This window comes from Rhinatrema bivittatum, chromosome 3 (assembly GCF_901001135.1).
Source record: "Rhinatrema bivittatum chromosome 3, aRhiBiv1.1, whole genome shotgun sequence".
NCBI classification, from domain to species: domain Eukaryota; kingdom Metazoa; phylum Chordata; class Amphibia; order Gymnophiona; family Rhinatrematidae; genus Rhinatrema; species Rhinatrema bivittatum.
In genome coordinates, this window is record NC_042617.1 from 417,317,129 (window position 1) to 417,343,600 (window position 26,472).

General features: G+C 48.8%; 1 protein-coding gene across 2 annotated transcripts in view; it reads right to left on the reverse strand.

Moving 5' to 3' along the window:
* AGPAT5 (1-acylglycerol-3-phosphate O-acyltransferase 5) overlaps positions 1-26,472 on the reverse strand; it is a 298,136-nt gene that overhangs the window by 235,330 nt on the left and 36,334 nt on the right. For both annotated transcript variants that reach the window (XM_029595740.1, XM_029595738.1), the window contains exons 2-3: positions 9,616-9,685; positions 671-786 (exon numbers count right to left, since the gene is read on the reverse strand). In XM_029595740.1, coding sequence (XP_029451600.1) covers positions 671-786; positions 9,616-9,685 — 186 coding nt within the window. The remainder of the gene's footprint in view (positions 1-670; positions 787-9,615; positions 9,686-26,472) is intronic.

The following is a 26,472-nucleotide window of genomic DNA, read 5'->3' on the forward strand; positions in this document are numbered from 1 at the left end:
AGATAGCAGAATGAATTAGTTACTGCATGTGGTTGATATCATCTGGCGGTACTGAATGGACTCATTCCTCCAAGCCAGTAGAGCTTTGAACTCTACTGAGCATGTGTGGGAGTTTCTGTGCAGACATTGCCTTGTGAGTCTCTCAGTCTATATCAGAGCTAAATCCAAGGAGGTGGCTACCTACAGAAAATATTGGCTTCTAGTAAATTACTGTGCTAGCTTTATGATTTGTCTGATATTTAAAGTAGTGAGGGGTATCTACCCTAGTTACCTTCTGCATAAGCTTTCTTTATATGTTCTGAACCATTCATTACACTCTCAAAAAGAGTTTGTTAGTGGCCCCTACAATAAAAGAAGTTCGCTTAATGTCAGTTCATCCAAAGGCTTTTTCTGTACTGGCTCCCACTATTTGGAACCATTTACTGAGAGAATTGTGGCTTACTCGATGACATTTATTGTTCTTCCGCAAGCAGCTAAAAACGTATTTTCACAAGTAATTTTGATTTTATCCATTTCTCAGAAGGAATATGGATACTCTATGGTATTTTTTATTGTATTACTGGTTTATTAATTGTAATGTGGATACGTTCTCTGTCATTTTTATATTGCTGTAACTCACATTTTATTAACAATAAGGTGTGTAATAAATCGTTTTAAACAAACAAATTACCTGAGAAAAATACCAGCCATACAAGGGAAGAAACTTTAATCCATCTTTTAGGACATATCGGACATGTCCAAGAGCATTTTGTCGCACTGCTATCATATCTGCAATGATCCAGTCAACTGTGTGCACATAAAAAAATCTCTCAGTTTATAACATAACATGTTTATAGACAAAATATGTCAACCAATTACTTAAGAAAACCAATACCTTTTAAAAATGTATTTATCCTTACTAAACACACAATACTATGTATTCATAGCCGAGTAGTTCAAACAGTGGATTAGAACTATTTGAGAATCTGCCAGACTCACAGGGCAAGTGAATAGAGATGACAAGCCACAATTATCAACCAAACACATGATGCAGCAATGACAAATGTTGAGATTACTTACCTGGTAATCTTGTTTTCCTTAGTGTAGACAGATGGACTCAGGACAAATGGGGATAGTATCCGCGTGCTAGCAGTTGGAGATGGATCTGACGTCAGCACGGGGGCGTGTATATATCCCCACAGGAAGCGCAGCTGTTCAGTAATCTTCCTTGCAAAAGCTGTTATGGATGTGTGTACTGACGCTCAATGAAAGGTAAAGAAAAAAAAATGAAAACAGGCCTCCCCTGACCGATTGACAGTGGCTGGAGACCGCCAGCCTTCCCAACCGGAAGGCGTGGATATTGGCAGAGTGTACGCTCTTAGGAAAACAAAGGTCAAAGGCTTACCTGGAATCAGTGAAAACCCATGTACACAGGCAGCTGGGCGGGATGCTGAGTCCATCTGTCTACACTAAGGAAAACAAGATTACCAGGTAAGTAATCTCAACATTTCCTGGCGTGTAGCCAGATAGACTCAGGACAAATGGGATGTACCAAAGCTTTACACCCCGCCTGGGCGGGAGGCTGCCTGAGGACCATGCAGTACCGCCCTCGCAAAAGCCGAGTCCTCCCTGGCCTGGACATCCAGACGGTAGAACCGAGAAAAGGTATGGAGGGAGGACCATGTCGCCGCTTTACAGATGTCCGCCGGCGACAGCATCCGGGATTCAGCCCAAGACGCCGCTTGGGCTCTGGTAGAATGAGCCTTAACCTGTAGAGGCGGAGCCTTCCCAGCCGCCACGTAGGCGGCTCTGACAACGTCTTTAATCCAGCGGGCAATGGTGGGCCGAGAGGCCGCTTCACCTTGCTTCTTCCCGCTGTGTAGGACGAACAGATGGTCTGTCTTCCGCAGGTCTTGAGTCATTGTCAGATACCTGGGCAGCAATCTGCCGATGTCGAGATGGCGTAATAAACGGCCTTCTTCAGATTTCTTCAAACCTACAGTGGTAGGCAAGGATATGGTTTGGTTAAGATGAAATTGTGAAACCACTTTAGGGAGAAAAGAGGGAACCGTCCGAAGATGGATAGACTCCGAAGAGATACGTAGAAAGGGATCACGGCAGGACAGCGCTTGTAGTTCAGAGATGCGGCGTGCGGAGCATACGGCCAGCAGGAATACCAACTTCAGGGTTAGAGACCGTAGAGACAAGCCCCGAAGGGGTCGGAAGGTGGATCCCGCAAGGAAATCCAGAACCAGATTAAGGTTCCATAAGGGTATAGGCCACTTTAGTGGCGGACGAATATGCTTGACGCCTTGCAGGAAACGAGAAACATCAGGGTGCTTGGCGATAGTCTTGCCACCTCTCCTGGGCCCATAGCACGATAGTGCCGCTACCTGAACCTTGATGGAGCTGAGGGAGAGACCCTTCTGAAGCCCATCCTGCAGGAAATCCAACAATAGGAATAGTGGCGGCATGTGGACTGGTGCCATGAGAGTCGCACCATGCTTCAAAAATTCTCCAGATCCGTACGTAGGTGAGGGATGTGGAAAACTTGCGAGCCCGGAGGAGTGTATTAATCACAGGCCCCGAGTAACCCTTTTTCTTCAGTCGAGCCCTCTCAATGGCCAGACCGTAAGAGAGAACCGAGCCGGATCCTCGTGCAGAATGGGACCTTGACGTAGAAGGTCCCGGAGAGGAGGCAGGGGGAGAGGCTCCCCTGCCAGCAGGCGTCTGAGGTCCGCGTACCAGGGTCTTCTTGGCCAGTCCGGGGCCACCAGAAGAACTAGGCCCTGGTGTGACCGAATCCTGTGGATGAGGGCACCCAGTAGAGGCCACGGGGGAAAGGCATATAGAAGAGTCCCCGGAGGCCACGGCTGGACCAGAGCATCGATGCCGTGCGAGCACGGGTCGCGTCTGCGGCTGAAGTATCTGGGTACCTGAGCATTGGACTTGTCTGCCAGTAAATCCATGGCCGGGATCCCCCAGTGATCGACAATCATCTGGAAAGCTGTGGGGGACAGCTGCCACTCGCCTGGATTCAGGCTTCCTCTGCTGAGGAAGTCTGCTGTGGTATTGTCCTTCCCGGCAATGTGGACGGCGGAGATGTCCCGCAGATTCGCCTCTGCCCAAACCATGAGTGGGGCGATTTCTAGAGATACCTGTCGGCTTCTGGTTCCGCCCTGACGGTTGATGTAGGCCACCGTGGTGGCGTTGTCGGACATCACTCTGACAGCTCTGTGCCGCAGCCGTGGAGCGAAACGAAGGCAGGCCAGTCTGACTGCCTGGGCTTCCAGGCGATTGATGTTCCATGTGGACTCCTCCCTGTTCCAGCGCCCTTGCGCGGTGAGTTCTTCGCAATGTGCTCCCCAGCCGCTTAGGCTGGCATCCGTGGTGAGCAAGATCCACGTGGGCGAGGACATCCGCGACCCCCTGCTCAGGTGGTCGGACCGCAACCACCACCGCAGCTGGGACCGAACATGGACCGGTAGAGGGAGGTGCGTGGAATAGGCTCGGTGATGGGGGCTCCAGCGAGAGAGCAGGGAATGCTGTAGTGGTCTCATATGGGCTCGTGCCCAAGGCACCACGTCCAGAGTGGAGGCCATGAGACCCAGAACTTGCAGATAATCCCAAGCTAATGGCCGACTGGTTCCCAACAGATACTGGATACGCTGCCGAAGTTTCAACTGTCTCTTGGTCGTAAGACTGACCGTGTCCGCCCGAGTGTCGAACCGTACCCCCAGATATTCTATGGACTGGGAAGGCTGTAGGCAGTTCTTGCTGAGGTTGAAGACCCAGCCCAAGCTTTCCAGAAGGGCGATCACCCTGTCGGTTGTCCGCAGGCTCTCCACTCGGGATTTCGCCCTGATCAACCAGTCGTCTAGGTAGGGATGGACCAAGATCCCGTCCCGCCTGAGTGCCGCCGCCACAACCACGATCACCTTGGTGAATGTCCTTGGGGAGGTGGCCAACCCGAAGGGGAGAGCTCGAAACTGGAAGTGGCGGTCCAGAACCTTGAAGCGTAGGAAGCGCTGATGATCTGGATGTATCGGAATATGAAGATAGGCTTCGGACAGGTCTAATGCCGTGAGGAACTCTCCGGGTTGGACTGCGGCTTTGACGGAGCGCAGAGTTTCCATGCGAAACCTCGGTACCCGTAAGTACCGATTGAGGGATTTGAGGTCCAGCACAGGCCGAAAAGTGCCCCCTTTCTTGGGTACTATGAAATAAATGGAATAGTGTCCAGAATTCACTTCCCAGGCAGGCACTGGGAGGATGGCGTTCAAGGTCAGGAGCCTCGTCAGGGTGGCCTCCAATGCTGCCTTCTTGAGCGGGGAACATGAAGACTCCACAAACTTGTCCGGAGGAAGATGATGAAAGTCCAGATAATACCCCTCTCGGATAACTGCAAGGACCCACTGGTCCGACGTGATCTCGACCCATCTGGGGTAGAAGAGGGTCAACCTGCCCCCTATGGCTTCGTCCCCCAGATGAATCGGCAAATTCTCATTGTGGGATGCGACCGGGACCCCCACCCGGCCCGTTCCCCCGTTTGCGCAGCCTGGACCGAAAGGACTGATTCCTGGCCGGAGGACGCGGCGTCTGGTAGCGCCCTCTATATGGAACAAATCGCTGTGAGCTCCTGCCCCTAGAGGGCCGTGGACCGGAGCGCTGTCCCCTCCTGGACCGGTCTTCTGGTAGGCGAGGCACAGGAGAGGCACCCCAGGTAGCGACTAGCTTATCAAGGTCACTGCCAAACAGAAACGAGCCCTGAAAAGGCAATTTGATGAGGCGAGACTTTGAAGGTGTATCAGCGGACCATGGCTGGATCCATAGGTGTCTCCTGGCGGCCATGGAAGACGAGATCCCCTTAGCCGTGGTTCGAACCAAATCCGATGCGGCATCGGTGAGGAAGGAAAGAGCGGGCTCCATGTCAGCCGCCGGAGCGTTGTTCCGGACCTGAGACAAGCAGGCACGAGTGACCACCGTGCAACAGGCCGCAATCCTCAAAGAAAGAGCTGCCACCTCAAAATTTTGCTTCAGAATGGCGTCCATCCGCCTGTCATGGGGCTCCCTGAGGGCCATACCCCCTTCCACAGGAATGGTAGTGCGCTTGACCACAGCGCTAATTAAGGCGTCCACCTGAGGGCATGCCAGGAGGTCCTGGAGAGCCGGTGCCAATGGGTACATGCCTTTCAGGGCCCGGCCCCCTTGAAATGAGGCCGCCGGTGCTGCCCATTCCAAATCAATGAGTTGCTGAGCTGCCTGCAAGAAAGGAAAATGGCGGGCTGTAGGACGAAGACCTTCCAGCAGGGGGTTCTGCGCAGAAGGAATCGAAGCACTGGGTCCAGTGATATCCAACTCCGCCAGACACTGAGACACGAGGTCCGAGAGGTCCTCCTTAGGGAAAAAGCGCCGCATAGTCCTATATGGCGCAATCCCCGGGGGGAGGTCCCCCTCGTCCGGGAGTTCGGACTCGTCCGGTGAAACCTCCTGGTCCGAGTGATCGGGACTGTCCAATAACGGGAGGTCCCGCTCCCGAGAAGGCTGCGAGGGTCCAGGAACAGGATCCCTAGAGGCTGCCATCATGGCGGCAGCCGCAGCATGCGCCGTAGACGCCGCCACCGCAGGAACCGCAGCAACCGCCGGAAGAACAGGCGCAGCAAGGACCGTAGGGGCAGGACGCGAAGCCGTCTGCATCTGGACAAAGGCATGAATTCCCTGAAAAAGATCCACCCAGGAAATGGAAGCAGCCTCAAAACGCCGGGGTACAAGATCCCCCGGGATTCCTGAGCGGTCGAGACTGCCTCCCAAATCCGGGGTAGCCGCAGGTGAACTGTCAAAAAACTGCGGCTGAGATTGGTCCTGGCCGGAGGGTCCCCCGGCCGCCGCACATTGGGTACACAGGGAGTCGGTGTCAGTACCGCGCGTGGCACGAAGGTGGCATGCAGAGCAGAGGCCCAGAGCTGAAACGTCTAGGGCAAGCGGCGGCGCAGCTGCGGCTGCGAGCTGATCCATGAGCAAAATATAGCAAGCGTGCGCTTCTTATGCGGCAGCAATAGGCGCAGGCTAGAACAGGCGCACAATAGCAATAGGATGCGGCAGCAATAGGCGCTGAATAGAGCAAGCGCACAATAGCAAAGGCAAGCGGCAGCAATAGGCGCTGAGCAAAACAAGCGCACAATAGCAATAGTAAGCGGCAGCAATAGGCGCTGAGCAAAACAAGCGCACAATAGCAATAGTATGCGACAGCAATAGGCGCTGAAAATAACAGGCGCACAATAGCAACAAGCTGTGGCAGCAAGAGGCGCTGAGTAGAACAGGCACACAATAGCAACAGTGTGCGGCCGCAATAGGCGCCGAGCAGAATAGGCGCACAATACTAAGCAGGTAGCAAGATACACCTAATGGCAGTCAATAGACATACAGCAGCAATATGCGGCACATACTCACAGTGGCAGCCAATAAGCAAGAACAAGGAGGAAAGAAAGCCGCGCCCATTACAGGCGCGGAATACCTGAGTAAGGCCACAAATGGCGTCCTCCACGGCTTGCCACGCCGCCGGTCTTCTAGATAGTGGAGACCTGGGTGAAGAGACGTACGCCTTACCAAATCTTCAGCGCTGCCGGGCAGGATCACAGGCGGTCTCCGGCTGCGAGGGGAAAGGGCCGATACCTTTCACCGCCGCGGTTGAGGCACTGCACCCGCTACCTCGTCCACGCCGGGAGCGAGGGCCTCGGCGGGACCGAGGACTTTCACCTCCGGGGGACCACGGCAGTCACCCCGGGAAGCTCAACTGGGGGGCACGGCCAGAACGGCCCCTGAGGAGCGCGGGGCTCAAAAAGGTGTTGAAGAAAGGTAAAGTAGAATCTAGAAGAGAAGAAAACAAAAATGAAAGTAGTCTTGGAAAGCACGCTGAACCAGCGTGCAGGCACTCCAAACTGCTTTGGAGACGGAAATTACTGAACAGCTGCGCTTCCTGTGGGGATATATACACGCCCCCGTGCTGACGTCAGATCCATCTCCAACTGCTAGCACGCGGATACTATCCCCATTTGTCCTGAGTCCATCTGGCTACACGCCAGGAAATATAATGTTAGAGAGTGTAACATGTCCAAAGATCTCAGGAAAGTCTATATACAAATTTTATAATTATGCACCAAGTCTGACTGAGCCATCATTAAAATCTTGGACCTGAATCCAATAAGAGAAAAATCATATGCTATCCTTTGTTCTGTCCTCTCTCTGCTCATTATCGGGCTGATACAGTAAAGCACGGCCGTGGTTACCCGGTTTTTAACCCGCTTTGGACGCACGTTTTGGACGCGTAAGGCGTACCCGCGATTCAGTATCAGCTTTTACGCGTCCTTACCGCTTGCCGAAAAGGACACATATCCCTTTCCGCCCGCCGCATGTATATGACATGTTAATGATCGGATTAGCTATTCCCTCCAATACAGTAACGTGCGCCCAAATTATCGCCCTGTTAACCAGCTCATTTACTGCATCTTTAACCTGAATATTTACTGCCTACCCTGTCCCTGGCATTAGTGTGGTGTTCAGTCAGCTTCGTACCGGACAGCGGTTGAGAAATGCTCAAAATGCGAGGCCCGCCTGTGTGTATAGTGGTGCGTGAGCACGCTGACGTGGTCGCCCAGCATCCCTAATAATTTTATAATATAGAGAGACTAGCGGATTCGCTCGCCAGCCCTCGGCTTGGTCGTCCGAGGTCGGGCGCTCAAGGCAGCGGTGCCTACAGCTGCCTGCAGTGGTGCCTACAGCGGCTTGGATGTCCGCTGCCTTGAGCGCCCGGCCGGACATCCAAGCTGCGACCTCAGACGTCCAAGGTCGTGGCATCCATGATCGGAGGCACCGCTGCCTTGAGCGCCCGGCCGGGCGCTCAAGGCAGCGGGGTCTGTAGAAAAGAACCATCCACTTACCTGGTGGAATGACATTTCAAATGACATTTGTAATGACGACATTTCAAAGGACAGGTACCAGCGCACCCTGGATACTGTATAGGCGCTGCATACCGCTCTATACAGTAAAATGGATTGCGAGCGCCTACCTCTTCATTGACGCGCTTTGGATGTCGCTTGGATTTGCGTCTAATTTGAATACTGAATCGAGTGGTACGTGAACCAAAATATGCGCGCGGCAAACAAGCGGGCGCCCAGCACTGCCACACTGTTTCTTACACGTCCTTACTGTATCAGCCCGTATGAGTCTAACCATCTGTGCCGCTGAATGCATACAATATTTAACTGTACCACCAGTTAAATGGTAAAATGCAATAACTTTTATACATAGAACTGATATGCTGATACACATTGGCAATATAGGGCCAGATTTAAGGATTGTGAAAAACAAGGTAACGAGTTCAAAAAGCCAAATTGAATTTGCTTATTCAATTTTGCAATAGAACATCTTTTGCCTATGGATTTAGGGCCCGATTTACTAAGTTTCTCCCACCAATCCCCCAAGTCACAGAATGGAAAAAAAAGTCTTAGTAACCAGGTCTTTAGTTCCTGCAACTTCTATAAGGGAAAAAGTTTGACAGAAAAAAACTGCACAAGCAAAATCTTATGTAAAAACAGTTGCAGGCTTGTCTTTAAGGATAACATTTTAAAGTCATGCAAAACTCACACATTACTTTCTCTACAAGATTCTACTTGTACAGTCTATAAATGCTAAATGTTTTCTCTTTTGGAAGTTGTAAGAAATTAAAGCCTTGGCCAAAAAGATCTATCATTTTAAAACTACGAAAAAACTTTCAGGAATTTTTTTTTGGGGGGGAGACTGGCAGTTTCCTCCTGTTTCTTTGGGCTTTCAGTGTAATTGGAACTAGACTCTATTGGGGTATGGCATCATGAGCCTTTATTTATAACTATCCAGGGTCGTCTCCCCCCACACACCCCTTCCCATTTTATATTCCCTCCTCACTCTGCTTAGTCATCATGCCAGTTCTTAGTCAGGAGCCACAAAAAAGTGATTCTTTCAAGAACCCAGGTGTTGCCACTGAGCAATGGCTGAGACTCCCTCTACCAGAGGCTATGAACACTGCCTCAATGGCATCTCCAGCTCCAAGGAGTCTGGAGAGCAGAGGCCTAACCCAGGAATTAAAACCAGGTCATCTGCATGATATTGCGCAGTACTGCCACTGAGGAGATCCCAGCTTGCAGGCTTTTTGCACTTTTTTTTTTTGCCTGCTCATTAAATCTGGTTCCTAATGCTCAGGATGTAATGAATTCTGAATTGCCACCAGAATGAAGAGCTTCTGTCTTGCCTACATGAATATTCCTTTTCTGGATACTCATTGCCAACCCACAATCCAAATTCAGCACTACTGAAGCATTACAGCATTTCAGGGAGTGAGGGTAACATTACTATTTATGCTCTGCTTGCACACATCACTAGACTTCATTTTACAACGTTGTAGCTTAAGTAGAGTGTAGGTAACTCATCTAACCAGCACTTTGTCTTGTTATAACACAAAATTAGCCTGTCCCAAGCACAATATATTAAACATTTCAGTCTGGTTCAGATAGCTGTCTTGGTTAGCTTGACAATTAGTACAGAGGTTTTACTGCTTAGCTCTGTGTTAAAAGCATAACAGATGAAAGAAAAAAAAATACAAACCTGTGCACTGATGATTTGATAAATATATAACATTTTCTTTGATTTTTGGCAAATCCCCATAAAGTATTACCTAAAACAAAATTCAAAGAAAAAAAACTTTAATCCTCAGTTTCAAACAATCTAAATTTGTGTAATTTTTAAGATGTCATAATTGAAAAATCAAATGTAGATACTAAACACAGTACTTATTCTGACAGCAGGGAAATACTAAATAAATGATCGTATGCACCTATTCCTGCATGCAGTAAATGCTTGCCATCACTCTTATTGTGAAATCCATTTCAAATTTAAATTAATGTAAAGGAAAAAATAAATGATGCACAGGTAAGATCTGTTAGAACTAGCAAAGAGTAAGCAAGTTTGTTTTTGAAAATCAGGCCCTTCATGCATCTTATGTATTAAACTTTTTAAGCATTGATCATCATTTAAAATAAACTTGTTTTTCTCAAGAAATGCACACATTACACTGCTGACAAATAATTTGGTTTTATGTATACCATTTTCATGTCACAGAAAAGCAAGTTTGTTTACCATAAATGGGGGTTCTCCATAGACAGCTGGACAAATTAGTCATGACATGTGTGTTACATCATCTGACTGCCCCAATCGGATCCTTTTCTTCTAGCTTATAGAGCTTTTGCTCTACTAAGTGTGTGCTGCTCCATGAGCCCCTTAGTTGACTGCATAGCTTTTAGCATGGTAGTCAACTCTCCAGGAAGGCGGGTATTAAAACATAGCTAATTCATCCTGCTGTCTCAGAGAACCCAGGCTATGTTAAGCAAACTTACTTTCTCTATTGACAAACAGGTCTGAATTGGTCATGACATGTGGAGAGTCCCAAACTGCAGGCTGCAATGGAGCACTCACAGGAAAAGCAACCCAGACCCCACCATGAAGAGTAGATTACTGGGTGAACAGGTTATGCAAAACTGCTTGTCTGAATTTACTACCACTCCTTGAGATACTGTCTAGAAAATAATGGGACATAAATTTATATATTGACGACCAAGTTGTAGCTTTAGCCATCTTCGAGAGGCATAGCTTGTGTTATTGTGTGCCGTCCGTGGCAGACCCACGGCACAGCCCCCTCACCTTTCTACAAGGACTCCAGCATCTGGTTCCTCCTCACTAGCGGTGGTGGGCTGCCAGCTCCGACCTCGGGTCTCCTCCGGTGCCTCCGGCTCTGCCACAGCCCCAGTGTTCCAGGTCATGATGCTACTGCTCGTCGGGCCTCTCCGCGTGGTCCGTGGAGAGACGCCACTACCCGCGCCGCACCCCTCCCTAGGTGCACACGCATCGCTGATCCTTATGTAGGGACCGCGGCAGAAACCTGGCCGCGGCCCCGCTTGATGACGTCAACCTCTTCATAGTATTTAAGCTCAGGCCCCGCTCCATAGCGTTGCCTTTGCAACAGGTCTCCTCGCTGGTCGAGTACTTGTTGCTGCTAAGAGATTCATCCCTACTCTACGTTCCAGATCCTCGTTGTTCCTGGTTCCTGTTTCCTTGTTCCTGCCCTGCCTATGCTTCGGATTACACGGACTTTGACCTCCGCTTCGCCCGACTACGCTACAGCCTATCTCCAGATCCTGATCTTCACTTTGTCTGACGCTATTGACTTCTCCGTGATCAGATCTCAGCTTCGATTGACCGCTATAGATTATCTCCGTGATCAGACCTCAGCATCGCTTGCCACAGCCCCTGGATTGCCGCCGGCCCTGACTCAAGCCTACCAATGAACGCCTCTTCTGCCTACACCCTGGACATGGACTTATCAGGCTTCGGCCTACCTTTGCTCAAGCGCCCTCAGTCTGCCTTTGTTTCATTGGCACCCGAGTTTCCAGAACCTTACCCAGTCCAGAGTAGGGCTACATCATCCCTCACTTGCTGTCTCTGGGCTGAACCAACTTCTCTTGCTATTCTATCTCGAGGCCCAGCTAAGTCCTGCCGGCCCTGGCACCCAAAGGCTCAACCCGCGAGGAACAAGGGCTGGCATAGGTGAAGCTCCAGCGGCCTCTGCCTATCAGCCCACTCCACCTGCCGACAGTGGGGACCCATACCTACGGGTTGCGTCAAACCCACCTCGGCCCAAGGATCCACCTCTGATGCAACAGCTTGCAGATGAGCCACTGACGCAATCATGGATCTAACAATGAGTTTTGTGGTGTCTGTAATTTGTAGATCTGCTAGGGCATAGCAATACGCAACACATCTTAGCCAGTTGGACAATGTATGTTTGGCTACTGCTAAGCCCAGTCTGTTGGGATCATAAGAAATTAATAATTGAGAAGCTCAGCAATGTGGCTGAGGTTTTCTCTTGTAGTAAGCCAAGACCATTTCAGAGACTAAAGTATGAAGTGTCTTTTCGATTTCATGTATGTATGGCTTCCAGAAAAACATATGCAACACGATGGCTTGATTAACGTGAAAAGTTGATACTACGTTTGGTAGAAATTATGGGCAAGTGCGGAGCACCACCATTGTGGAAGATTTGTGTATAAGGAAGATAATGAACTTAAGCCTGAAGCTTGACAACTCTTTTGGCTGAGGTTACTGCTACCAGGAATATTACTTTCCACATTAGGAATTTGAGAGAAACTGAATCTAATAGTTCATATGTCAGCTTCATCAGTCATTCAAGAATGACATTTAAATCCCAGGGAATGGGTGGTTTTACAAATGGAGGTTTAGTATGCCATAAGCCTTTCATGAATTTGGAAGCCAATGGGTGAGTTGAGATAAACTTGCCCTCAATTTGAGCACAATAAGCTGCTATGGCACAGAGATGCACACTCTCTGATAAGGTACTGAGACCTGAGGCAAACAGAATGAGAAAATAGTTCAGAAACTCTTTGGGTTCACATGTGAATGGATCCAAGGTATTGTGTAGACAACATGTGGAGAAATCTTCTCCATTTAAACTAGTAGGCTCTTCTAGTTGATGGCTTTCTAGCAGACACTAGAATGTTAGGAATTATTACAAATGGAATGCTGAATAAAACAGAAAATGTCATAATGCCTCTGTATTGCTCCATGGTGAGACCGCACCTTGAGTACTGTGGACAATTCTGGTCTCCGCATCTCAAAGATTTAGTTGCAATGGAGAAGGTATAGAGAAGGGAGACTAAAATGATAAAGGGGATGGAACAGCTCCCCTATGAGGAAAGGCTAAAGAGGTTAGGGCTGTTCAGCTTGGAGAAGAGATGGCTGAGGAGGGATATGATAGAGGTCTTTAAAATCATGAGAGGTCTAGAACGGGTAAATGTGAATCAGTTATTTACTCTTTCAGATAATAGGACTAGGGGCACTCCATGAAGTTAGCAAGTACCACATTTAAAACTAATCTGCGAAAGCAAAATTGCTTACCTGTAATAGATGTTATCCCAAGACAGCAGGATGTAGTCCTCACATATGGGTGATGTCGCTGGATGGAGCCCTATTACGGAAAACTTTCTGTCAGTTTCTAGAAACTTTTGAGTGGCACACTGAGCCCACTGAACATGCCCAGGTTGCCATGATCCCTCGAGCCACAGGGGTCTCCCTTCAGTCTCTTTTTTTCCGCGCTGCACTTTGCCTCGAGGTCAGGAGTCTTGTGTGATTTTCACACCACTTTCCTTAATGGAAAAACTAGTAATTTTCCTCAGAAAAATCCCCTCATTGGGGTCTCCCAGTCTCGGTTAAAGTTTTCTTCGATCGGTGATTAAAACAAAATTTTTTCAGTCGATACCGTTCCTAAATTTTTTCGGTGACAGAGGGCAGTCGACAGCTGTCCGGCCTTTCAAAATGGCAACTGGCTTTAAAAAATGCCCTAATTACCCCCGAACAATGTCAATCACCGATCCCCACATCAAATGTGTCTTGTGCCTCGGCCCGGGACATAACGTTTCTTCATGGCCCCAGTGTGCCGAGATGACTACAAAAGGTAGACGGCCTGTCTAGACAAAATGGATCTAGGAATATCCACCCGGTCTGATGGGAGGAAAGCTCTCTCTTGTAAAGAGTCTATCCACGCTCCAATGGATTTGATTTTCTGGGAGGCAGTCGAATTCTTGAAATTCACTAGGAATTCTAGTGACTGTAGCAGTGGTACCATCTTTTGCAGGTAGGTTAGCACACCTTCTTCAGAATTTGCCATCACAAACCAGTTGTTCTAGAAAGAGAAGACTTGGATGGTCCGACCCCACAGATGCACTGATACTATAGGTAGGCACTTGGTGAAGATTCTCGGTGCTGCTGAGAGGCCAAAGAGAAGCATTCTGTCCTGGTAGTGGGAAGGGTTCATAATAAATCGCAGGTAGTGTCAGTGACACAGATAGATAGGACTTCTGGATAAAAGGGAGAATTTTGTGGGGACACTAGGTCTCCTTTTTGGAGTAAATCTGATATCCTGGAAAGGAGAGGCTAGAAGCTACTCTCCTTATCTTTAGCCACCACAGAAATAAATAAATCTTTCATCAACTCTGCTTTCTGGTGAAGGGGCTGATGTGCCCTTTGACCTGGCGTGGACAGTGGAACATCCTCTCTAATACCAGAATGGCATTTTGCACATCTTCTGGGTGCTGTGAAATTTGAATTGGAAGACATTAGTATGTGAGTGGTACCAGAGAAAAAATGAGATCTTGTAGTCTCCAGGCATAGTCCTTGTTCCATTAATTTAATTAGAGTAAGGTCTCTGATAATTAGTGGGCGTCAGGGCTATTTTATCCCCTTCTGCTCATATCAAAATTCTCTGCAAGCCTGCTTACAGTTGCACAGGAAACACTGCAACATGATGCGTCGACAATGGAGCTACCTGCCCTGATGGTAAAGGTGTTGAGGATGCATTTCACTTTCTGGGGCTTGCTGATTGAACACGTCAAGGATTTATGTGTCGACAGTGTCAATGCGCCGATGCACCCAAGACTCTGTGCTTTTTGCACGTTGATTGCTCTGGCAGCTCTGCAGAGTGGCGCCTCTTCTTTGATGTGTGTCAGTTACTTAATCCTGAGGATCCAGCCTGTTCTGCTGACAGGGGAGATATTTTGGAGGATCTCCTGCTCAACTCCATTCCCAGTGAGGCAGACAAGGCTGCACTTTGGGAGGAGAACCAATTGCAGCTTTTCTGAGACTTGCATAGTTCCTCCATTTTCCAGCCTCTTGATCTTTGGTTCAGAGGGTACATTCATCCACAGTCTGGTTGTGGTCTGATCCCAGCCAATGGCAGCAAAGGTCATGTCCATCAGTGATTGACATTTTCCTTTAAAAACACACACAGCCCTTGAATCCACTGACTGATTTTTCTTTCCTGACATCCTGTAGAAACACTTTTTTTTTTTTTTTTTTTTTTTTAATCTCACTGAAAAGTGCTGCTTTAGGGGGCTGCTGAGGCAGCAATACAACTTTAAAAGTCAAAGCATGAACATTTTTTATAGAATAATAGAGAATTGAGGTTATTTACCTGTAACAGGTGTTCTATGGACAGCAGGATGTCAATCCTCACATATGGGCGAGGTCATCTGATGGAGCCCAGCATGGAACTTTGATTTCAAATATTCTAGAGTTTTCAGTATGTTCTAATGAGCATGTGCAGCTCTAGTAATCTGCCTGCCTCCCAGGCAGAGCCCCTTAGTCCATGATATAACTAATACATGGAGAAAACAACTCCCAGGGGAGGTGGGTGGGAATTCAGAGGATTGACTTCTGCAGTCCATCAGAAAATACTTTCCCCAATGATAAGTAAGACTGCAGTACTCACATATGGGTGAATCCCAAACTACAGGCTGCCCAAAACCAAGAAAAAGGGGAATAACTGATAGTGCTAAGGCATCACTTGAGTAGTTGGTAGAAAAAAAGCCTACTCTCCTTCCCTCTGTTTCTTTTTTCTTTTGAGTCAGCCTGACCTGGCTCTAGGAAGGAAAAGAAGTTGAGTTCTATACATGAAAGAGACCCATAGGATAGAAACAGTGACAACATCCCACAATAATAGTCCCTGCTAAAGCCCGGAATGTGATGTGAAATCAGGGCAAGAAGCCCACATTACTGCACAAAAAACAACTCAATCAGAGCTTCCACACAGCAAGCTCCTCCCCCTAGCTGCTGGAGCAGCAAATCTGTGACTATATGCACCCTGGAGACTTCCCCTTGAAGGGAATCCAGAGCACAAGCCAATATAGGAGGGTACCTAAGGCCTGTCCTCTCCCCATGGGGGAGGTATCCCAACATTACAACCTTGGTATCCACCCCATAATGGTGGCCCCAGAGTGAAAAGGAGCGCATTCTTGCCTGAAAAGCCGAACACATCCCAGTACACGAGAGACTACAGTGCAAAAGCCCGTGATGCTTTCCATCACACAATGGCACCACATGCCACAGGGGTCATGAGTAACAGCGGTACCTCTGCTCTTAACCTCAATACATAACTGCAGTGCCTTGCATCCATGCATCAGTCCTCCACCCTGTCAGGGGTACACATGTGCCTGACTTCACAGCACCAGCCCTGGTTCTGCATTGGCATAGCAGCCCATGCCCCTTCCATGACATGCTTCATGCCATAGCACTGATCGGTGTCAAAGCTGCCAGCACCTGTGGTGGTGCACTGCGAATGAGCTGTCATTGGTGCTACACAGCACTCCATAGCACCCGACACACAAGAAAACTGGAAGGTGCCTGTGGTGCACCCCATAAATAGTGCTTGATGGTGATCAGTAGCCTCTGCATTGGTGTATTTGGTCCTGGCAGTCCAATTACAAGGCACACCCTGGCACACACTGACAGTGCTTAATGCTGTCGATGCCCTGCATGGCGCTTACCATGTTCGATGGTGGGCATGGTGCCCCTGGGTGTGTATGGTGCCCCAGGCACCCACAATATCAAAGGTGCAGACAGTGCCTGCAGCAACAATGGCAACAATAATGTCCAAGGCGCCTCAGGCACTCCATGGTGCCGATGGCCTTGGTATCTTGATGGTGACCTATGGTGTCAGCAGTGTTCACAGAGCCTCCAAAGCCTCGTCCATAGGCGTCAATGGCACTCTTTGTGCCCAACAGCACTCTTGTCAACATTATGCCTACAGCATTCAACAGCATTTTAATGGCGCTCAACAGCATATACGTATTACGTTACTCTTTCAGCGTCTGACCATCAGTGCACTGGCACAGACATGCACAGGCTACTGAATTTGGGCATGGCACCAATGGTGCAGCAGCAAAACTGATTACCCAAGCTCATGCTCACTCTCTCTTCCAAGGAGACTAAACTGACAGAGCAAGCTGACAAGCAGGAGGGGAGGCTATGACAACAAGGGCACCAAAGGTGAAAGTTAATTTGGGTCCATGGAGATTAGTTCCCAGGAGCATGGTGAGGATGAGCAGTCCTCCCCATGGAAATATTCCGGTTCTGGATTCCTTCGCTGTCTGATCCACAGTCAATGCCCAATGGCTGGACAAAACTTCACAGAATTCCTGCATGGATATGAACTCTGGCAAGTCCCTAGGCTTGAGGCCTACTCTGACCACACACGGACTGCAGACTACCAGTCCCATGGGGCACCAACAGACACAAAGTTTCAGACAATTTGAAGGAGAGGACAACACAAACAAGCTGCCGGTGCAGAATTACTTATTAAGGGAAAGGGAACACCTCTGCCAGGCTGTACAGTGCACTAGGCCCTCTTTGCGGCCAAGAGAAAGAACCTTTTGAAAAAGTGAAAAAAAAAAAAATCCAAACACACACAAATTACAGTTAAAGAAAGCAAAAACTTACAGACCCTGCTAAAAAAAAACAAACAAAAAAAGAAACCAGCTTCTGCAGCTCCAGAACTGTCATAGCAGTAGATGTGAGGGACAGCAGAGCTCAAACCATGACCATGGAAAAAGCAAGTCTGAGGGGCTTTGCCTGGGAAGCATGGAGGTGACGACAGTTGCACATTCCTAGTAGAGTATACTGAAAGCTCTACAATCTTTGAGATCAAAGTTTTGTGAGGGCTGCCATCCTGCTTGTTCTCGGAGAAATAGGAGGCACATGTCTGTGATGGTACTCAGACAAAAAAAGATTGAATGGGCTCACAAGGCAATGCCAGGAATTCCCCTACATGCTCAGTAGAGTAAAAGCTCTATGACTAAGAAAGAAATGTCCGTTCAGTGCCACCAGATAATGTCACCTACAAGTAATGACTAATTCAGCCCCGGCTATTGATGGAAAAGTGCCCAGACCCACTTATTTGTTTCTTTTTCTAAGAAAAAAAAAAAGATTTAGGCTTTGTGGAAGACCTGAAATGGGGGCAGAGGATTTCCTATATAAGAGGAGTGTGCAGACTGGCTATATTCTGCAGCACAAAGCAGAATATATTATTGCACAGTATTCACATGATAGGGGCTACCTCAGCATGCCATGTGTATGCTTATGTTGCACTTCTGATGTAACTAAACCAGCTGCTAGTCTCACTACAAACTCCCAGGGGAGAGTTTGGATTTTCACAAGTTGAAGAAAATCCATTTTTATCCTTCAAGATAAACTTACTGCCATGAAGGTCACAGAGTACCCACTTCACGAGTTTGACACATCAGAATCCTGTGCCATGAATTTAGTGCAAAACTGATACCCCAAACAAGATATTGGACTCATGAGAATTTTGTATCACTTGACTACAATTCTTATCCTCAAACTGACACACTCCTACAATGCTATAGAAAAATACACCCCTCACAATGGCAGCTAGTTGAAAGACCTTAAAGAATTCTGTAGAAGTTTGCTGGAACTGCTGTGTATCTCTGGGCCTTATTTTCTAAGCTTTTTTTCCCCAAAGCCAAAGAATGGGTGAAATCCTTAACAAATCAGGCCATTGGTAAAATGTCATGAGAAAAATAAATCAATCTCCATTGCCAGTGCCATATCAAAATATCATTTTATGTAATGTAATCATTTCTTGTGGTGCAGTGATTTTTAATGTAGGAGCAGACCCCAGAACACTGCAGTATAAGCTGTTTTAATCAAAATGAAGTTCCAGTACAGAGTACTTCTCCTAACAGGGCCAGAGCTAGTTTTTTTGCTGACCTGTCCAAAAAATTACTGTGCTGCCCCCAATTCATTCAGTGCTTGTCCCGGGCCTATCAAATAAAGCCCCGCTCCGTCCTACAATCTATATTTTAAAAAATTGACAAGCCCCGCCCCCCCTCATCCAGAACCCACTGATAAGAAAGTGTATTAGGTACCCTAGGCAAACCTGATAACCTTGCACACATGCCTTCCCCCCCCCCCCCCCCCCAACACACACACACTCCTTACATGTACACACAATTAAATTATGTATTTATAACAATTTGTACAAGAAAAAGAACATTCAAGAGTAGTCTTCTGAGGCAAAAAAATCACAACATGCATATTATATTTACATGCATGCATGTGATTCCATCACATGCATGTGGTTGGCATTAGACTTTTTGTAATGTGTGCTGGATGTGGGCTTGGCCCTCAGAAAGCCATGAATAAACGGAATTACCATTACAATACAGTAAACCTCCCATATCAAAACAACCCTAACAAAGTTATCTATGAAAAGGCAACACTGCACATATTACACCAGGCCCTAGAACACCAATAAAAACTCTTATTAGGAAACCAGGCTGCTATAGATCCCTACACAGAAATTACATGCCTGCACTGCAGCAGGTCACCACTACTCCTCTGCTTCCTTGAAAGGTCACAGCAGGGCAGTTCTTCCCTACCCTGGGTCCCCCCAGCGAGAGGGTTCTCCGTTCCCTCAGCCCAAGCAAACCTACAAGTCTCACAGTCTTCTTATAAAGAAAATATCAAAAGTCCCAAATATAGCCTGGGATACAACCAAGCCAGCCAGTTAGTGGCCTGGGAGGGCAGATCCCAGACCTTGCCCAGGAACTGCAGGCAGGTGATACCCAAGTCAAAGGGTAGACCTAAAAAATCCAAATGAGGCAAAATGCCACCACCTCCTCTAACTTCCAAAATCAAAGTGCACTGCACCCAGAACTCTCAGAAGAGAGCTGCTTTTGTTAACTCACCAGGGAGACGACTATTCCAGCATCTCAAAGGGAGGGGCTGCACTTTAATTGTTCCTTCCCCAATTACCAGCCTGCCCTTCTCTCTCCTTAGCTAAATGGAGTTACTAAGGGCATTACTGATAATGAACCTAATGGGTCATTACAGATATTTACCTAGAAAAACAAGTCATTTTCCACCCATTTCTCCTGTTTTTGTTAGAATAAACACTGATAAATTCCCAGGAGAAATACAATAGATACTTAAAACAAAGGTTCCTAATTGTACAAATGCTCTTCTAAAAATAAGTCCTTGAATAATGAAGATAAGCTTTATTCAATGATAAGCACGCAGAGGGCAAAATATTTTGTATTCCCATTAATATCATTTCATACCAAAAAAAGAGACCTTCAGAAGTGTTCTCTGGACCTAAGAGCCAGACCATAAAGGTAGGAGGCAGCAGCTGGGGAGATCTTCCTCAGAGGTTTACTGGACCTGATTTACTAAAGCTATTTTCCTATTCTGTGTCTATGGGGAAAAAAAGTTTAGTAAATCAGGCCCTTAATTTCAATCTAATGCAGGTTCCCACCAGTCTCCCTCTTCTCACTTCTTTTATCACCATCAGCTGTCTTCTCTCTCTTACCCCCCACTTTGTCCTAAGTCTCAACCCCACCCCTACCCCATAATAACCCCCTCACCCAGACACTCAGCCAGCCATCCACTTTCTCCAAGCCAGCCAGCCAGTCACCCTATCATCTGGCCAGCCATCTCCCTCCTCAAAGTCACGCTTTAGCAAGCCATCCTCCTCCCCTTCCGCACCAAGCAGTCAATTACACCCCTCTCCCGTCCCCAGCAGCACCCTCCGATGCCAGCAAGTCAACCCTTTCCTGGCTCTCACTTTCTGGCTGCTGCAAAAACTGTTCCCTTTTGTTTGCACAGCTCTCAGTGAGTTTGAGCTGTGCAGTGCCTGAACCAATTCAGGAGTTTAGACATTGTGTGGCTCAAACTCTTTCAGAGCTTCGTGATGTAGGCAAAAGGAAACAGTTGTTCCCTTGGCAGAGCTCTTCTTGCATCAAGGCATAAATCCCAAGTGCTATGATTAAATTTCTGGTCGTAATAGTGACCTGGCGCCCTCAAAATTTGTCAAGCCCGGTTTAAGGATAGGATATCTTTGTAAAGATGCAACTCACTCCCCTCTCTCCCAATACCAGTACCTACATGAGTTAAACTATTGAGCAAAAGCAGACTTTAAGCTACTCCCAGATCATGCCTGCAGTGGTCCCCTTATAAGATGAGGAATATGCCGATATATTCAGCACAGCTTACACAACAGAGTTAAACTCATGACAGATAACTTATGCCCTATGAGTTGGCAAACTAAAGTTCTATAAAGCCAGCTGTAAAAATAGAACTTGTTTTGAGTCATATACAAGATTTATAAAGGCAAAACCAAAGATCACCCTGACATTTTTGCTTTTTAATTAAAATAGAATCTATGGCAACTTTGTTTTTTCACCATAGCACTAAGATAGATAAAACATACATGCTTTCCAATGAAAGTGCTGCAAATCTTTTAGTAAAGAAATGAGAATTGAATGATGTAAAAAGCCCTTTATTAAAGTTTAATAAAGGGCTTTTTACATCATTCGATCCTCATTTCTTTACTGTTACACAGCCAGCTGGATCGACTTCCGCTTTGCTTCTTGGGCAAATCTTTTAGTTACAGATAATTCTGCAAAACTTATTTTTTTGTCAGTTATGTAGGGGATTCATGCATATAGCTTAAAAGGCAAAGGAGATATTTTTCTTTCCTTTGATTTCCCACAGACCTCTCCTATGTAAAAGTACAGCCAACTGAACTCAGCTACAGCCTTGATTTCTCTGGAATCCCACAGTAATTGTTTACTATTTAAGATCTATTCTGGATAAACTGTGTGTCTTAAACAAAAAGGGCCAGATTTTAGTAGCTATGTGCGGGCATAGATTTGTGCGTGCAACCCGGCGTGCACAAATCTACTGGAGAAATTACTTACCTGATAATTTTGTTTTCCTTAGTGTAGACAGATGGACTCAGAACCAATGGGTATAGTGTACTCGTGCTAGCAGTTGGAGACGGATCAGATTTCAATCTGACGTCAGCCCCTAGTACATATATCCCTGCAGGAAGTGCAGATCCTCAGTATTCTTCCTTGCAAAGCATTGTAGATATATGTTTGACTGACCGATTGGTTAATTTGATTAACTTGTATAACTTCGTAACTATATAAACATTATAACTTGATTAACTGGATTAATTTGAACTGGTCGATTGAGTATAGCTGGAGACCGCCAGGGAGCTCAACCGGAAAGCGTCGACACCCAGCCGGGTGGAGACCTAGGTAAACGAAAAGGAAGCTTACCCTTGAATCATTTGCAATACCATGCGTGACGGCAGCCAAGGGCGGGCTGCTTAGTCCACCTGTCTACACTAAAGAAAATGAAATTATCAGGTAAGTAATTTCTCCATTTCCTAGCGTGTAGCAGATGGACTCAGAACCAATGGGATGTATAAAAGCTACTTCCGAACCGGGTGGGGGGCTGCCTGTGACCCACTCAGTATTGCCCTTGCAAATGCCGTGTCCTCCCGGGCCTGAACATCCAGACGGTAGAATCTGGAGAAGGTATGGATGGAGGACCATGTCGCCGCCCTGCAAATCTCGGCGGGTTACATTCTTGTTTCTGCCCAGGATGCTGCCTGGGCTCTGGTCAAATGGGCCTTGATCTGTAGAGGCGGAGGTTTCCCTGCTTCTACACAGGCCGCCTTGATGACTTCCTTGATCCATCGGGCTATGGTTGCCCGCGAGGCTGCTTCCCCTAGTCTTTTCCCGCTGTGAAGGACGAAAAGATGGTCCGTCTTCCGTACGGGTTCTGACATTTCCAGGTATCTGGAAAAGATTCTGCCAACGTTGAGGTGACGCAGACTACGGGCTTCTTCCGAATTCTTCAGGGCTCCCGCCGACGGGAGCGAGATGGTCTGGTTCAGATAGAAGTGGGAGACCACTTTGGGAAGGAATGACTGTACCGTACGCAGCTGGATGGATCCCGGAGTGAACCTAAGAAAGGGTTCACGGCAAGACAGTGCTTGTAGTTCAGATATGCGTCGCGCTGAACAAACTGCCAGTAGGAAGACAATCTTCAGGGTCAGCTGATGGAGTGATAGCCCTCGAAGAGGTCTGAAGGTGGTTCCCGATAGGAAGTCCAAGACTAGGTTGAGATTCCACAGAGGTACCGGCCACTTCAGAGGTGGACGAATGTGTTTGACTCCTTTCAGGAAACGTGACACATCCGGGTGAGAGGCTAGGCTATCGCTCTCGCCCCTGGTGCCGAAGCATGCCAGTGCTGCCACCTGTACCTTGATGGAGTTGAGGGACAGTCCTTTTTGGAGTCCGCTCTGTAGGAACTCCAGCATCACGGGAACTTTAAGTGAGCATGTCTTGATGTCGTGATCTTCACACCAGGCTTCAAATATTCTCCAGATCCTTATATATGTTAACGATGTGGAGAACTTGCGTGCTCGGAGGAGGGTGTCTATTACCGCCCCCGAGTATCCGCTCTTCTTCAGGCGAGCCCTCTCAATGGCCAGACCGTAAGAGAGAATTGAGCTGGGTCCTCGTGGAAGATCGGACCCTGTTGTAGCAGGTCCCTGAGAGGGGGCAGGGGTAGAGGATTCCCTGCCAGCAGTCTTCTCATGTCTGCGTACCACGGTCTTCTTGGCCAATCCGGGGCCACCAGAAGAACTCGTCCCTTGTGTAGCTGTATCTTGTGAATGATTGCGCCCAAGAGGGGCCACGGCAGGAAGGCGTATAGTAGGGTCCCCCGTGGCCAGGCCTGCACCAGGGCATCGATCGCTTGGGATTGTAGATCCCGCTTGCGGCTGAAATATCTGGGTACTTGGGCGTTGGTTCTGTTCGCCAGAAGGTCCATTTCCGGTGTTCCCCACCGGTTTACTATCATCCAGAAGGCTGCGGGAGACAGCTTCCATTCTCCTGGGTCTAGACTTTCTCTGCTGAAGAAGTCCGCCGTGATGTTGTCCTTCCCGGCGATGTGGACGTCGGAGATCTCCTGTAGATTTGCTTCCGCCCATGCCATCAGTGCGTTTATCTCCAGTGACACCTGTTGGCTTCTGGTTCCCCCTTGTCTGCTGATGTAGGCAACCGTTGTGGCGTTGTCAGGCATCACCCTGACCGCTTTGCCTCGGAGTCTTTGGGTGAACCGCAGGCAGGCGAGTCTGACCGCCCGCGCTTCTAGGCGACTGATGTTCCATCCTGCCTCTGTGTTCCACTGCCCTTGGGCGGTTAATTCCTCACAGTGTGCTCCCCATCCCCATAGGCTGGCATCTGTAGTTAGCAGAGTCCAGGTTGGGGATGATAGTCTTGAGCCTCTGTTCATGTGGCTGGGCTGCAGCCACCAGTGTAGTTTGGTCCGAACTGCGCCCAGGAGGGCTAAGCGTACGGTGTAGTTGTGCGACCGTGGGTTCCAACGGGACAGCAGTGAGTGTTATAGAGGCCTCATGTGGGCCCTCGCCCAGGGGACCACTTCCAGTGTGGATGCCATCAGCCCTAGGGCCTGCAAGTAATCCCATGCCGTGGGGCGAGGGTTGCTCATCAAGGATTGCAACCGGTTCCACAGTTTTGATCTCCTTGTGGGAGTCAGGCTGACTTTGTCTTCCTTGGTGTCGAAGTGGACCCCCAGGTACTCCAATGATTGTGAGGGCTGCAGGGAACTCTTGTTCGTGTTGACCACCCATCCGAGGCTCTCCAGTAGAGACTTGACTCTGTTGGTTGATTGGATGCTTTCCTCTGGTGACTTTGCCCTGATCCGCCAGTCGTCCAAGTAAGGATGTACGAGGACTCCTTCCTTCCGCAGTATTGCCGCCACTACCACTATCACCTTGGTGAACGTCCGTGGTGCTGTGGCTAGCCCGAAGGGTAGGGCCCGGAACTGGTAGTGATGGCCCAGGATCTTGAAACGTAGGTAACGCTGGTGTTCCTGATGAATTGGGATGTGCAGGTACGCCTCTGACAGGTCCAGGGAGGTGAGGAACTCTCCCGGCTGTATTGCCTTTATTACGGATCTCAGGGTTTCCATGCGGAAGCGGGGGACCTTCAGGTATCTGTTTACGGATTTGAGGTCCAGGATTGGTCGGAACATTCCCTCTTTCTTGGGAATGAGAAAATATATGGAATAATGACCAGAGTTTATCTCCTGAGGAGGTACCGGAGTTATGGCCTCGAGGTTCAGTAGCCTGGCCAGTGTAACTTCCACTGCCACCTTTTTGGTGGGGGTGTGGCAGGGGGACTCCACAAACTTGTCCGGGGGGGTGCGTATGAAGTCCAGGTAGTACCCTTCCCGGATGATGGCTAGGACCCACTTGTCCAAAGTTATCTCGACCCATCTTTGGTAGAACAGGGCCGGTCTGCCCCATATGGCTTCCCTTGGATGGGTCGGCTGATTCTCATTGTGGGGCGCGGCCGGGCCCTGAGCCTGAGTTGTTTCCCCTCTTGTTGTGCTTGTTCCGAAAGGACTGGTTCCTGCCCGGAGGGCGGGGCGCCTGGTAGCTGCTCCTGTATGGGTTGAAGCGCTGCGAGCTTCTGCCCCTGGAGGCCCTGGAAGGCTGTCGCTGGGCTCTCCTTGACTTGTCTTCCAGAAGGCGCGGTACTGGGGATTCGCCCCATTTGCCCGCCATCTTTTCTAAATCACTGCCGAACAGAAGTGTTCCTTTGAAGGGCATCCTTGTGAGGCATGTTTTGGAAGATGGGTCGGCCGACCAGCTTCTGAGCCAGAACTGTCTCCTGGCCGCCACCACCGATGATACTCCTCTGGCCGCTGTGCATACGAGGTCTGAGGCTGCGTCCGTTAGAAAGGATAGCGTTGGGTCCAGGATATCTCCCGGGGTGCCGTTCCTGGCCTGGGATAAGCAGGCATGTGTCACCACGGTGCAGCAGGCCGCAATCTGAAGAGACATAGCGGCCACGTCAAATGACTGTTTAAGCATGGCTTCTAGCCGCCGGTCATGTGTGTCCTTGAGTGCTGCTCCTCCCTCTACCGGAATGGTGGTGCGCTTGGAGACTGCGCAGACCATGGCATCCACTCTAGGGCAAGCGAGCATGTCTTTGGTTGCTGGATCCAGGGGGTACAAGCTGGCCAAGGCCCGCCCCCCTTTAAAAGCAGACTCTGGAGTGTTCCATTCCAGGTCAATTAACTGTTGAGCGGCTCGCAAGAGCGGGAAATGACGGGAGGTCTGTCGAAGGCCTTCCAGAAATGGGTTCTCCTCAGGATCCCCCCTGGGTTTCTGAATCCGGAATCGCCAGTTCCACCAGGCATTGGGAGACCAGATCCGGGAGCTCCTCCCTTGTGAAGAGCCGTCTCATGGTTCAGTGGGGTTCTGTCCCCGGGGGGGAGTTCTCCTTCTTCTAGGTGTTCGACGACTTCTTCTGAGATGTCCGTACCCCCGAAGGTGGGACTACTTGGTGGTAAAAGCCTATGCCTAGGTCTTGAGGGGCCTGGAGCATAGGGGTCCTCCTGCGACGTATGTGGTTGGTCCGCCCGGGAATCCGTTTGCATTCGGACAAAGGCGTGAATCCTCTTGAAGAGTTCCACCCAAGAAATAGACGAGGGGACCATATTGAGTGGCGCTGCTTCCCTGGGAGCCTCCGGCTGAGAGGGAGTCCCGCTGGAGGTTGCTAGATCCAGGGAGCCCCCTGAAGAGCTAGTCCCCGACCCTGGTCGAGACTGAGCCTGTGGTGGATCTCCCAGGGCCTCCTCGCATTGGGCGCATAAGGCATCGGCTTCCTGGCTCTGGGCAGCCCTGAGGTGGCATGCTGAGCAGAGGCC